Here is a 14,888-nt window from a genome sequence, read left to right as displayed (position 1 = left end):
TCCGTAACCTGTGCAGGTAGGACGGTGTCAGGGAGTCGCAGGGAGATCAGGAGTGGTGGGTTTTTACCATTAGGGCTGTAGCGATCTGGCGTGCGTGGGGAGATGAGGGGAACTCTCAGAGATAATCATGCTAACACTGAGTTCCCTCATTACCTCTGAGGCTGAGCTGCGGGCAGGAGTCCAAGTCACACACACACACGGTCAGAGAGAGAGAGTGAGAGCTTCCAAAGTGAGCTCAGCGTGAACTGTGGAGAGCACAGAACTAAGCCAGAATGTTGATCACAGGGATCTGTGGAATGAGGAGAGGCCATTAATGTCAGCCTCTTGAGGTGATTAAATATTAAGGCTTGGAAGTGATTTTATATGATTGCTCCTGATTGATCCATGTTATATAAGAGCAAAATTAATTGAGTTTATTTGTTCGGCATCACCTCTTGTTTCCCCTCCACAGAACTCTAGGCTTTGAGAGAAACCTGACATACTTTCTCAGTGAGTTCTCCCTGCTCCAGCCTATTATACAGTTCAACCCTGCTCAAAGTCACTTCAATTATCAACATGATACTGTTAGTGCCTCTGGTCCCAAGAGGTATTGTAGTAGTACAAGGCTACAGATCACATTTAGATCTCAGATCAAAGATGTTACAATTTGCCCAAACCCTAATTGGCGTCAAGCAAAAATAGAACGTTTGAACTCCCTCTGATCGCTGTCAGTATAGGGCAACAGCGGATATGAAGGGTGACAAAGTTCAGTAAAAATGCTCTTTTGACACATTTGCATGGATACTGTTCATATAATCTATGTTGTTTTTGATTTGGATAGACATGCTCTGTGTTTGACTGGTGCGAAGTGGAGAAAAAAAACATAACAGGACAAACAAGTTTTGAGGAATTTGCAAGAAAGAGGTAATCACCTTCACATTCTCTTTCTTTATTAGTGCGGCTGTGAAGCATGAACTGCCTGATTTGAATGGAAACACGATTTTATCTTTTGGGGAACAATATCGGCATTGACTTAGCTCTGTGTGACATGTCCTCTACAGTATTTGATGTCCCTCTCAAAGACAGCACATCTTGTGAATGTCACAGAGGGAAATGCACAGTACCTTTAGCATATATGAACACTGGCAAAAAAAATGCACACATATTAAAGCTGCTTTTGATTCCCCACTCTTTGTTTTGTGATGCTCGCCGGGATTTGTGGGACGCATACCAAAGCTAATTGTCATCTGTCAGTCTCCACTCAGACACCTGCGGATCACCGCGTGTCGGCGGAAGCTATTTTAAAGCTTGATCAAAGCCTGATGTGAGTGCGACAAGGCGAGGTCATCCATAGCTCTAAGTGAAACTAAAATAAGCTCGTCCTAAATAGTGATCATCCCTCAAACGGGCGCAAAGAGCGCATTTAATTTGCAAATTCAAAGCTGAAAGAGGCCACTGTGTTAGGAGACAAATTAAAGACATTTGTAAATGTGTAACCCCGATGCTGCGTTCCTCTTACAGTCCTTTCAGGCACACAGACACACTAATGTTTTTCCAGCATGCAGTTTCCAGCGACTTTCAGAAAGGAAAAAAGGAACAAAGTCTCGCAGGGCCTCTTACCTAAACTGTCAGCACCTCGTTCATCATGATGAAATAAGGAAAACAAATGTTGTGCAACATAACGACACAGGGGAAATTTTCTCTGAAGGTTAAACACTATTTTAAGCAACTATATGAACAATGACTTTAAGCAATTTAACGCTCCCTCCATGGGCTGTGGAGTGTGTTTGGATCCATGCCTGTGTATATGGCCCCTCATGAGTGTGTGTTTTTCTGCTTGAGCGAGTGTGTGTTTGAGAGAGCAAGTGAGAGTATTTTACGGTGCCAATAGGAAAATAAAAGTTATGTGAGGTGTGTGTGTGTGTGTGTGTGGGTGTGCATTATGCAAATACCTGCCTGGTATGAGCCTGTACAGGTAGCCAATTGGTGCGGTATAAGGAAGTTAGGAGGATAAAAAAGCTATTGTGGTGGGGCAGTACCTAGTGTGGCTGCATGCTTTCATCTGTTAATTAAAGGCTTTGGGAAGCAAAAGGACTCACCTCGTCTCACTGTAAGCACTGGTCCTCCAGAGTATTGGAATCTCCTGGAATTAGTATTGATCTCTATTCAGGGTGTTGTGAGTGAATCTACGTGAGACGTCTATCAGGCCTCGTCTGACCCCATTCTACTGCTCTGGTAAGCTGTCATACTGGTGCTGGGCAGCCAGTGGGGCTTTTCAAAATGACTCAACACAGCAGGAGCAAACTGAGAGCTGCTCTAATACGCTTAGTGTGTTTTGATACCATTTGATTGTATATGTATTGTGATTTTTGTTTATGTTTTTATCTGGCTTTTAACCGGCTCTGTTCAGGGCGTCTGTGCAGGTGTGGGAATTTAAACGTCCAGCTGTCTCACATGTATCTTGTGTTATTGCAAGACAGCCAGGGTATGATTATCTGTGCAATCACACTGAGCAGCATCAAAAGTTTTAAGAAAATTAGAGACCTTGAATGGTGCTCACAAACTGGCCCATTTACCCTCACTGGATATTTCTTTGCTGCATTTACTGAGAGGATATCAAATTCCAAAAAAAAAAAAAAAAAAAAAAAGTTTGTGTAATGCTATGCAAAATAATGCATTAACTTTAATATATTTCCCTGTACTCACTTTTTCAGTACACTTTCACACTGTCAACACTGCACCTCCTCACTGTGTTTCAGCTGGTGTCGCAGGGAGGTTGCATATTTAATGCCATGGCATCAACCTCGCTATAGGTTAGTTCCACAAGCCATACTTTACAGTATTTAGGTAAAATAGGCAAAAACAGTTTGGTTAAATACTATCATGAGGCTGCAATGACTGACATGATGATTGTGCGAACTTCTTTAGATAAGCGTTGCTTATCTCCGAACATCATCACATAGCATATGTAGTGATGTGATTTTTCACCATGGCTTGGCCAACGGGATATCGATCCATAACCATGACTACGTCTTTGTCTCTTTTTCTTTTGCGCTGCTACATGATTGTTGTATTGACAGAAAGTACCTGCTGTCTTGTTGATAAGATACCTGCTTGGCAGCAGCAGACAGCGGCGAGGGTTAACACACAGCATAAGGTGTTTGAGCAGCTTTGGCAGATTGTCAGCTGAGGAGCTGATCTACCTTGGCATGACGGCGTGTGTCACCTGTCTCCTGGGGAAATCTCATTCGGGGGCTCTTGACTTTAGGTTGTTATAAAAACTGATTTGCCAGATCTTGAAGGAGCCTCGGCCACCTGTCTGTATGTGTGTCACATTTGTGTTAGGCTGGCAGCGCAGTATCTACTGTTGGAACGTGTGACAGGGCTCGGTGTAATTTTGTTTACAGCCTGCCATAAAGGTGTGACCAAGATCTTCCAGGTAACAGGTGCAATGTGGGTCACTGTGTAAAGAAATGGAGTCATTGTGCAGCCATGTGAAACAGGTGTACCCACCTTAGGCAAAGCTAACCTTTGACAGCTTGATTACATTATATAACAACTCTCAATATAAAACAACTGTCATCATAGACAGTGAATTAATATCATGTTTAAAGCACGTGTAAAGGCAAATTAAGTTCACTTCCTAAAGCTAGAAAGCTTTGTTTAAATCCACAGTGTAGAACAAAGAATGTGTGGCATTCCTGGAGCACAGTTAATAGCTAAACTACAGTAAGTAATAGTCTGGCATGTCATGTCTCATGTCCCAAACATTCAGAGTCCATTACCACATAACAGAGTAACATAAAACCAAATATTGTGTCAGGCATGACTCAGCTCTGCCAAAATATCTGACAAGCTTTATTTACATGTGATGCAAATCTACTTGCAGTTAAATTTGAAACATGCTTTTTATTTACCTCTATGTATGTATACAGCGCTAAGTGCAAAATGTGAAGCATAAAAAGGGAGTGCAGTGGTGACTGGCGATGAAATAAGCAGCTGTAATTATGTAAAATCAACGTGGAAATATAATAACACCAGTATCTTAAACAACAGCAGCATGTAAGTTTATGTTACTTAAAGGCATTTTAAGCATTTGCTGAGGTGAAGACAGCACAAGCAGTCCAAAACAAATATGATTACAGAAGTGACAAACAGATGAAATGGTTTCACACCGTTTAACCAGCAAATAGGCCTCTATTATAACATAAAACCCACTGATCTATTCGTCTGTCATATTTGTATGTCTAACAGACAGCTTACACAACCCATAAACTGTGTTGACATAAAATTCCTTTGTGTAACTACTTGTTAGTGACCTTAAATGGCTTATTATGAATACATTTAATTTAATGAATAAACCATTTTTACACAGTTTAAGTGTTGTAATCCTTCAGATTTCAGGCCTGGTTACATTGTTCATGACAAACACATTGCCTTTCCCATGGCTGCTTAATGATAAAATCCACCTTCTCATATTTCAATGTGTAGCAGGGCTGTAGTATTTCCTGTTTGCGTTAGCAGAAATGTAATAAAGCTCTCACTGTGTAAAGACAGCAATCAGTAAACAATGAAGCAGATAGTGAGATAAGATTGGATTACGTGCACGCACCGCTTTTATGTGAATCCCTCTTATTTAGGTAGTCAGTCTGAATCCAGCAAGTAAATGGCGGACCCTGCCACTAGCAATCAAAACTGTTATATTGAGAAATAAGTAAGCTTTGGTTTCATGAAATCTTTTATTTATTCTTTTATCTATATTTGATCATATCTTTAATGTTCAGTTGAGTTAAACAAGCTGTTTATTATTATCTTAATATATCTTAGTACTATATAATGACGAAAACTCTGTCTGTGGGTCTGTGTGTGTTTCTGTTCCACGTTTTTCTCCTCACTGACTTGGTCAATCCATGTGAAATTAGGCACAGTGGTAGAGAGTCATGGGAGGATGAGAATGAAGCAATATTACATCAATTGGCCAAAGGGGGGCGCTATAGCAACCGATTGAAATTGCAAACTTTGAATGGGCATATCTCATGCCCCGTATGTCGTAGAGACATGAAACTTTGCACAGAGATGCCTCTCCTCATGAGGAACAAATTTGCCCCAAGAACCCATAACTTCCGGTGCTATAGATTTTCCACCATTTTGAATTTTTTTGAAAAACACTTAAAATTGATCTCTTCTTAGGAAGTTTGACCGATCTGCATGAAACTCAGTGAACATAATCTAGGGACCAATATCTAAAGTTCCCTCTTGGCAAACATTGGAAAACTTTCTAAAACTGAGCTTCTATAAGGCAATGACTTTAACTATCTGCCTATCAACGTGCTACCTCAACTACTAATGTACAGTTTTAGCCCACTAACTATCCCACTATTGGCAATGGTACTACTGTACTTTCAATAAAGCAAACGTACTATCAAATTCACAAAAACTTTTTAATGGGTTCAGATGACTATTTAATCTGCAATTTCCTATGACCTGTATCCCAAACACACACCATGTGAAACTGTACGTGGGCAACTGTGCACTCAATGGGTATGGACTAGTATCTTATATATTATGAGGGTATTTTTTAATATCTGGAGTTAAATCACAATGTGACCCTCAGAATATTTCAAGCATAGTTGTTTTGTGTGTCCCTAAAGCAGGAAAGACTGTTATTTCATTTTCAATTGATCCGCACAGTAAATTGCTCCTCTCCTGCCTCAGCCTCTGGGCCATGGTACATCAGAGTGTAGCAGCTACAACATGAGTGTAACTCCATCCACCACCCTGGACAGCCAACTGACCACTACCTGGGGCCCCACAAACTCCTACTCTGATGGTGAGGCTCGTGACCAACGCTAACACGCTCTTAACGAAGCTTACTGTATGCCTTATTGGCATTATGAATGCACTCCTCACTGACGTAAATCACTTAATTAAATTGTCTGAATTAAATTCTAAAACGCCTCAAGAAAGTATGTTAATTTGTTCTGCTGTAGGATTCTGATTGCTCTCTGTTCAACAATCCAGTTTTCTCACTGGTTATGAAGTTGCGATGCAAAATGAAAATCATTCAACAATTAGCGACTGATGTATTGCTCACCTGGTGAGCCCCGAGCTCTGAGACACAAGGCATGAATTAGAGATTCCCGACTGAGAAGTAGCTCAACAGCTCTTTCAGTAAACTGCACTGCAGATTAATTATTGACAAATACCTTCAGCGGAGGAATTTATGTTTCCCCTTCAGAGGCATATTTGCATTAAAGCAAAATAAATCCACCGATGTAGACAAACGCGTCACTTATGCCTGTCTACATGTCTGTCTCCAGTTTCGATGGTGATGTCTGGTTACACGAGTCGCCTGTGGCCTCGTGACACCCAGCCTCAGTTCTGGAGTAAGTACCAGGTGTGGGAGTGGCTGCAGCAGGTCATGGACATGCACCAGATCGATGCCTCCAGCATTCCCTTCCAAAACTTTGATATGGACGGCCAACAGCTCTGCAGCCTGAGCTACCAGGACTTCATCCATGCTGCCGGCAGCGTGGGACCCATTCTCTTCCACAGCATCACAGAGCTCAAGTGGAGCGGTGCGTCTGAGAGAAGGGGGGGGGTGGGGGGCTGAAGGGGGAGGGAGGATGATTAGTCCCAATAAAAGAGAACCCGGGCGATGCAAGTTGGGTCTAGCACTGTGTGGTGCTGTAGAGGGGGCGAGAGACTGCTTAAAGCGAAGGAGATGATGGATTTGTTGTTTGCTCTTGCGAGAGTAGGTCTCCTAACAAAGCACAGAGGGGGTGTGAAGCTGAGAAACAAGCTGGCTCATCCGCTGTTTTTTAATTAGAGTTTGAGGGTTATTGTAAAGAAACAGGAGTTCATAGGCTCAGGGCTTCACCTTTGGGCTTTAAACTATTATGTGAAGAATGTAGCTTAGAGGAAATTAAGGCGATAAATATTCTTGGGCAATGTTGTGTTGATGAAAGACATCAGCATATCATAGTTTATCTAGCGTCTACGGTTAATGGCATTTCAAAACAACAGTGATGGCAGGAGACCAGGCACAACAGGTTTAACCTCCAGGTGACAGGGACATTGAAGGTGAACCGAAGCAGAGCACAATGCTGCTATTGTTCCTGCAAGCTGCAAGAAAGCAGCTCAGTTTCTTGGGGAAAGAAGTTACATTTTTACACATCAAAAATCATTGTGATACCTGGGTATAATTAGCACAAAAAAACTTGAGGCCTTGAGTAGTAATGGGTAACTGTGGGAATTTTAGGCGTCAGATTTCCCATATTCCTTCTCGTAAAAGAATCTTTGTTGCTACTTCTCTGTTTCTCTGCTGTTTTTTTCTGAGGAACAGATAATTTTTCAGCCAATATGAATAAGGAAGTAATACATGTTTTGGCTCTGTTGGTACTGATAATACAAAAACATCCTGTTTTAGGCTGTGGGAGTAAAAGTATCTGCATATGCCATAAAGACACACATCAGGTTCCTTGAAAACCAGCTAAAACAGTCTGCATCACAGTGTAACATGTGATATAGTGTCCCACAGAGGCTCTCAAGACTCTCAGCAAGGATCTGGTTCACAGCTCACAATGAATGTGACAGTTAATAATCATGTTGCGCAACACTAACAATTTAAATTCCCTGATTTGATTTTTTTAAATTCACTTCCTTATTCCTTCTCATCCCTGCACAGGGCAGTACCATGTGGAAATAGGGCAACTGGAACTCAAACCAGAACGTAAGAGTCTCTCAGACAAGTTGTTCGTCAAGAAAATAAAATGTCAGCAGAGATAGGCTCAGATAAATCTTATGTCCTTACACTTATCTTTTTCCCCCTATATAGTAGACTTCTCCTGTCCATTTCCAGACGTCAGCTATCCACCTGGAGGTAGTGTAAATATATCATTTCTGCTCATACTTCATTTGATATGGATCAAGACAAATAAATGAAATGCTTTCCTCTGTTATCTTAGAAATCTACGATCCTTCAATTCACTCCCTCGCTCCTGTTGCCTCTCCCACTCCTTCCAGCCCTGGTGAGGAATTCATGATATAGACTGCACAACACGAGTATTACAAGTGAAAAAAAATACATAAAAGGATTCAACAGTGATTTGATTTGTTTCTTACAGATATCAAAAGGTCTTTCAATCGTCAGGTCAAAAAACACAGTAAGTAATATCAATGCATCTTTACATTTTAATATCATTTTCCCCCCCGGAACATATGTTTACTGCTACCATTCAACCTACTTTCTCTCCTGACAGACCCAAGGGGCACCCACTTGTGGGAGTTCATCAGAGACATTCTGCTGAACCCAGAGCGAAACCCGGGGCTGATCAAATGGGAGGATCGGACAGAGGGGGTTTTCCGCTTCCTTAAGTCAGAGGCAGTGGCGCAGTTATGGGGCAAGAAGAAGAATAACAGCAGCATGACTTACGAGAAACTAAGCCGGGCAATGAGGTACACCTGCAGCTCTCACACACACTACATGTAGTTACACACATACAAACCCAGACAGTAAGTTATCACCCACTGGAGGAAAATATGTTGCAGATGCCATTTTGCAATCACCTAAAAGTCATCATTTCATTTAGCTCTCATTGATTTTAAAGGTCCAGTGTGTGGGAGTTAAGGTCATCTATTGGCAAACATTATATATAATGGTATTCATTCATTTATAATCACCTGAAAGTAAGAATTGTTGTGTTTATGTTACCTGAGAATGAGCCGTTTAAATATCTACATGAGGGTCCTCTTCCACGTAGTCCACCAGGTTGTTTCTACAGTAGCTCAGAATGGACAAATCAAACATTGGCTTTAGATTGGGCCATTTGCATTTTTGCATTGTTGAACTGGCCACTAGTTTTACTTCACACTTTGGACATAGCAGAAGTTTCAGTTCTACTAGATGCCAATCCGACACACTAGACCAGGGGTGGGCAACCTGTGGCTCCAGAGCTTCATGTGGCTCTTTAGCCACTCTCTTGTGGCTCCCTGTGACTTTAAAAAAATAAAATCATATGAGAATGCATTCTCACTCTGACATCATCATCATCGACGTTTGATCATGGACGTGAAAGGTACCCTGGGTGCGTTGGTGTTGATGCCGTGTCAAGTTCTGCCTGTTACATGCATTGTCTTCTTTTAAAATGCACTTCTGTTTTCACAGGAAATTTAACGTTTACATACGGTCTCTTTCAAAATAAAACACACTACGTCAGTACAACACTGCAAATTGACGTTTTTTGTTTTTTGTCCAACAACAAATGCAAGTGGTTAGCTTTAGAAAAAATGAATAGGGTTTGGCTTCGGAATCTTACATGATGCAAACACCGCTCTCCCAGGTGAGGTCGCTGTTTGTTGGTCCCGTCCACCACACTTCCCACCCGCCCCACTTGGACTTTCACCGCCTTAATTTTCACTCTTGCCCACTCGCTTTTCCCCCGATGCCGTCGAGCACCATTAAACTACAATGGTGACCGGCCGTGTATCATACTGACGTTAAAGGATGACTTTTTTTTTTGCCAGTGTCTGATGCCACAAGTCACTGCCCATGCACCAGATGTCGACGACTTCAGAGTGAGACCAAGTTTTGGTTTTTTTAATGTGTAGCCTATACACATAATTAAAAAATAAAAAAAGTTTTTTGTCAACTACATCTACAGCCTGGCACATTTTCCTCTAAATGTTGCTGAGGTCATGTCTAATGAACCTCAGTAGTGGTGGCTAATTTTGAATCTCCCTAGCAAGGCTAGATATGGACTCCAAATCCAAAAATACAACAGTCTTGGAGGAAAATGGAAGCATTAATAATTGGTGGACAGATTAATTTGCTTCACCACCAACTCTTACCACATGGAGACACAGGATCAGTGATGTTCAAATTAACTCGTACACAGAGATGCCTGTAAACAGAAGTGGTTCTCTCTTTATATTTGAATATAATAAACCTTTATTATGGGGCTTTTTTGTTTTTATGTACTTGGCTTTAAATCTGACATCCCATCTGGCTTAACAGTTATGTATATATTAACTTTTGGAGATGTACACCAAAATGTTCCTTAAAACACTTGACGATTTTGGTCAACAATGGCTCATTTGACAGTAAAGGTTGCTGACCCCTGCACTAGACTTTCAATGTGCTGTATTCAGCAGACACTGTGGCCTCTAAGTGCTGCCATAGGTTGATACGTTTTCTTTTTCTTCATGCAACTTTTTCCTCCGTGAGAGTGATCTGCAAAATGAAGTTTCTGCACTTTCAACACAATGAACACACCGCATGCACACACAGGTTTTCTTTACTGTGGCAACAGCTTGTAAAATCTATGATGAGGAAGACATTTCACACTGCATTGTTCCTAATCCAGTTTACTTAAGCAGCTTATAATGCCGTTGCTACTGAAACAGTTACAACTAGGAATTTTCCTTTGAAACAACCTCAAATGCTTATAGGTGAAATCATTTAGAGTTATCTAAAACCAGTGAACTCAACCCTTTAAAACACATATTTCTCAGTGCTGATTACCTAAAGTAAAATGAACTGCTCTATGTTTTCTGCCGAATGAACTGAAATAGCCTTCTTCCTCAGAAAATCTTCCTGGCTTCTGCAATAGTCACAGCTTTACATTCAAATGAGCTAATCTAATGAGCTTAATTTCATTGTAGCGCAAACCACTGGGAACTACAAAATGTGCCCGCAGGTATTGTCACTGTGACCACAAAGCTGATTTTCTATTTGCTGTGGTGCAGCAGAAGGATTTGCAGCTTGATGGCATCACCAAACAGATCGCTTCTCTCTGTTATGAATAACAAAAGCAAAGAAATAACAACCAAACTAACTTAGTTTCCTTTCATTCAGATTTCTGTGATTGAATTTAGAGGAAATTGAAAACACATTTTGGAATGAAAATGGCATTTAGCGAACAATGGACACACTGAGGGAACATGTAACTCTGTTGGCAAAGTTGCCATCCATTTCATGACAACATTAAATTTGAAAAAAAAAAAAAAACTTCAAGTGAAATTGATGCTCTGTCTTCATACTTTCATAACATATTGGTTTAAAAACACATAATACAGTTAAAGTAATTTTGTTGAAGGCAGTAACTTTAATCTAATTGCTTATAAAAACAGAATAATTACTTAATTCAGATTACTTCTACTGAATGGAGGGAAACGCACAATATATTTCAGTTTTTGGAAGACAAGCATTACATATGATGAAAGGAATTAAAAAAAATAAGGCTTGCTAATCTTTATATTTTTGTTATTGTCCACAAATCCCTTGAAAAGACAAAAACCAAGCGTGTGTTCATCCTTGTGTTTATGTCTTCAGCAGCCTGTCTTTGGTTCCCATTGGTTCAAAATGGGTACTGAATATTTATCAATGTACCATAGAACTTCAAATAAAAGCCTCGTCCCTCCATTGTGACATTAGTAAGTGTCACATTTATCTTGCAAGTGTTCTCTTCTTCAATGTTTTACTTCCTGGATTTTTCCCGCATGGAAATTCTAACTAATCACGAGCAGCCTTCTCGTACAAGGCATTTTAGTCGGTCTGCTTGTAAATGATGCTGTGAGAACACAAACCAACTCTAGGCAATAATGCAACTTTGTAACAAAATTAGTCCCTGATTAGGACCAAAGCTAGACAGCTCTAGGTCTGAAAGCACCCACAGACGTCTGGTCTAGTGCCCATCTAGTTCATTTTTATAAAACTTCTTTGGATGTATAAAACAGGTTTGTTGGCGACCCGCTGGAGCTAACATTAGTTAGCTGCTTAGATCACAGATACAAATATAAATGTTTAAACTTCTGTCAATATGGACATATTGCATATATTGTTAGCTTGGTAAGATTGTCAATTGTTCAGTTTATCTTAGAGAAACCATGAGCACCAAAGAATACCGCAACTCATTCAGATTTACCCGCTTAAGAGAGATGCAAAAAAAGTGGTGACTTCTTCATAATCGATACGTTATTAAAAACTACTTCAAACAAGTAACCTTCACACTGGTTTAAATAAACAATATGATCGTATTTCCCATCTTTGCAGTGCAGTAGTACTATATGGAAAAAAAGCCTGTCTCATATAGCCCCAGAATCGGGCCAAGTCAGCTGGCCCAATTCTGGCTGCTGATGCTGCCGTCACTGGGCTCTTATCAGAAATGACCTGGCCCAGCATCGGCCCAAACTCGTCATTCCCGATGAAGTTAGCCAGGCCTCTTACTGTTGCCTGACTTGGCTGAGATGAATGATGTATGAATGATGCCCTAGAATCGGGCCAAATCAGCTGGCCTGAGTCTGGCTGCTGAAACTGCCATCACTGGGCCGTTATCAGAAATTATGTGGCCAAGCATCGGCCCAAACTTGGCATTCTGAATGAAATTAGCCAGGTTGCATCTGGTTGTTTGACTCGGCTGAGACTCAGTATTAGTTCATTGATTAAAGCAAATATTAGCCCAGGCTATCAATTGAATTTTTACAGTATTTATGTATTTATTTATTCATTCAAAAAAAAAATTGAAAAGAAATGGACTACAACAGCTGAGTGATGTCGAAACCTTGAGAGGGACTATTTTTAACTGTGATGGTTCAGGACGATTCATTAAGGAACATGTCACTGGCTCATTGATGTATTTTTTTTTATTTCAGGCTTTAGATACACAACCACTACTTGTTAGTAAGATTGATTTATTAGTGATTTTGGTGTTTTTATGGGATTAATAGTCACAACATGTAATATATGACCAGATTTATTCTTTAAAGAAAAAAAATCTGTTCATTTTGCACAATAGTTGTAATTGATCTGATTCAGATTTATTAGACATAAAAATCTAAAGGTAAAAACAACCATGAATAATTTAATTAGTCAGACTGTGCTTTTACATAGTCTTTATGATTTCGGACAGCTGATCTGTGATGAATTCACTTTGAATCTGACAGTGTTCATCTCTCCTCTGTAACAGATATTACTACAAAAGAGAAATCCTAGAGCGAGTAGACGGGCGCAGACTGGTTTACAAGTTTGGAAGGAACGCGCGAGGATGGAGGGAGTCAGACAAGTGACAATTTCATTAATTTATGTTTCCTTTGATGTCGAACGCAAATGTGATGTTTTATTGTAGTTTTTATTGATCGTGTTTTATAGAGATATGTTTAAACTGTTTACACATTGTTGACGAGGAGTCTGTTTGTATTGTTTTTTCCTTTAAACTCATCCCTTTGTTGTGACACTGCACTGAGATGTTCCTTACTGTGCCTTATTAAAAAAAAAAAAAAAAAAAAAAGTAGCTTATTGTTCCAGCCTGACAGCGGTCAAACCTCACACACTTGTGTTTACGTAACATCTCACTGAGGAGAAGGATATCAAAACTGCCAAATGCAGGCATAAAACATTATGAATTCTGTTTTTGTTTTTACATTTTCGTCAGATGCTACAACTCCCAAAGGAGCACGTGTTGATAGCATTCAAAACATAGGTTGTAAACAGATGTATGTTTTTGACACTGATACTGTGAAGTGTCCTTTGGGAAAGAAATCACTGCAGGAAAAAACACCAAATTAAATAAAATAATATTCCTGAAGCGCAATTCAGCTATGAAGCGCAAGAATGCATAAACAAGTGATACATATTTGCATAAGAATGGTTTGTTTCATTTGGTTCATTTCATTGAGCTGTAAAGAAAGTTTGTACATGTTTCTTAATGTTTGATACAAATAAAGCTTGCTTTGTTTTTAGTTTATGAAAGTCATTTTTTTAGGATTGTATGTACCCCAGACGCAAACTGGCCAATCATAACGTAGCATCTGGCCCGCTCAATCCAGGGTCTGACAACAACAATCGTTTCAGATTTCCTTCATTTTCAGGCTAAGCAGCATGTGCACACATTCAGTAGGCTATATCTTCAGTAGCTAGCAAGCTAACCCTACACTTTTAAGGATCTGATTTTTGGTTTTGGAACAGGGAAGAAACGTATATCTCCTTCAAACCTCTCCAGGTAACAAGTGTCATTAATGTCACGACGTGCCCCCGGCACAACATTTAGCTCCAAATCTACAAAACCAGCCTGAAAATGATGGAAATCAGTAACACCATTCATCTGCACACACTGCGATGACACAGAACTGGTTGAACTTTCCCTTTATATTCATTGCCTTCTGTGTCGATCAGCAGTGATGTGGTGGTTCACTTTTACACTGTGATCTGTAGCCTATAGTTAGGCTTTAGCTTCTAACTATCTGTGTCTTTTTAACCTGTTGTTGCTGCTGAGTTAAAAACAAAGACCAGTTATTCCGATCAATCATATCAATCAGCATTTTGAGTTCAAGCTCCCACCCAAATTTCAGCTGTTCTTCTCCACAGTGTGACTCAGATCCAATCCTCAGTCCCACTGGATCTGTTACAAGCTTGACTTTGAAAAGCCATGCACTCTGAGGTCATTTCTCTTTTATCATGACACTGTGAAATGCCACACAGTTAATTGCTCACCGGCGCTTGCCACAGCTGCCCCAGCTGGTTCCTGCAGGCAGCAGACGAAATGATTTGCCCCTTGATGGTCGACGAGATAAAAGCAACGTCAATATAAGGCTCCATTCTTTGGCCTGTGTTCACAAGCAAATTTTGGTCTAATCTTCCCTCTGATTTATCTGGCCCTTGTAGCCCTTCTTTACATAGCGTGGCGTTGATTGACGCCGTGTACGGTTATTATCTCTCCTTACAGTTTTAAAATCTGCCCACTGCACCGCCACCACTGCAGCTTTCTTGCCACTCTCTGCTCTCACACACACACATCAGTGTCACTAACCAACAGTGTCACGACGCTGGAGGAAACTGGAGGAAATTACACCACATGTCATTATCAAGAGGTAGACATCAATCTTGTAGTATCAGACCTGATGGAAACAACTAA

At 40.4% G+C, this 14,888-nt stretch overlaps 1 protein-coding gene across 2 annotated transcripts; it reads left to right on the top strand.

The window, feature by feature from the left end:
• Nucleotides 1–2,020: 2,020 nt before the first annotated feature.
• On the top strand, nucleotides 2,021–13,265 carry ehf (ets homologous factor). 2 transcript variants are annotated; one of them, XM_049574562.1, is made up of 9 exons: nucleotides 2,021–2,214; nucleotides 5,695–5,809; nucleotides 6,300–6,557; nucleotides 7,667–7,711; nucleotides 7,817–7,861; nucleotides 7,947–8,009; nucleotides 8,106–8,144; nucleotides 8,241–8,436; nucleotides 12,945–13,265. In XM_049574562.1, exons 2-9 carry the CDS (start codon nucleotides 5,734–5,736, stop codon nucleotides 13,042–13,044), a joined length of 822 nt encoding a protein of 273 aa, XP_049430519.1. In that variant the 5' UTR covers nucleotides 2,021–2,214; nucleotides 5,695–5,733; the 3' UTR covers nucleotides 13,045–13,265. The 2 variants fall into 2 exon arrangements, with proteins under 2 accessions (XP_049430519.1, XP_049430520.1); XM_049574563.1 differs by having other exon boundaries at nucleotides 5,671–5,809.
• The last annotated feature ends 1,623 nt before the right edge of the window (nucleotides 13,266–14,888 follow it).

Source organism: Epinephelus fuscoguttatus, linkage group LG4 (genome assembly GCF_011397635.1).
Source record: "Epinephelus fuscoguttatus linkage group LG4, E.fuscoguttatus.final_Chr_v1".
In the NCBI taxonomy this organism is placed as follows: domain Eukaryota; kingdom Metazoa; phylum Chordata; class Actinopteri; order Perciformes; family Serranidae; genus Epinephelus; species Epinephelus fuscoguttatus.
This window is presented reverse-complemented; position numbering and strand designations above follow the sequence as displayed.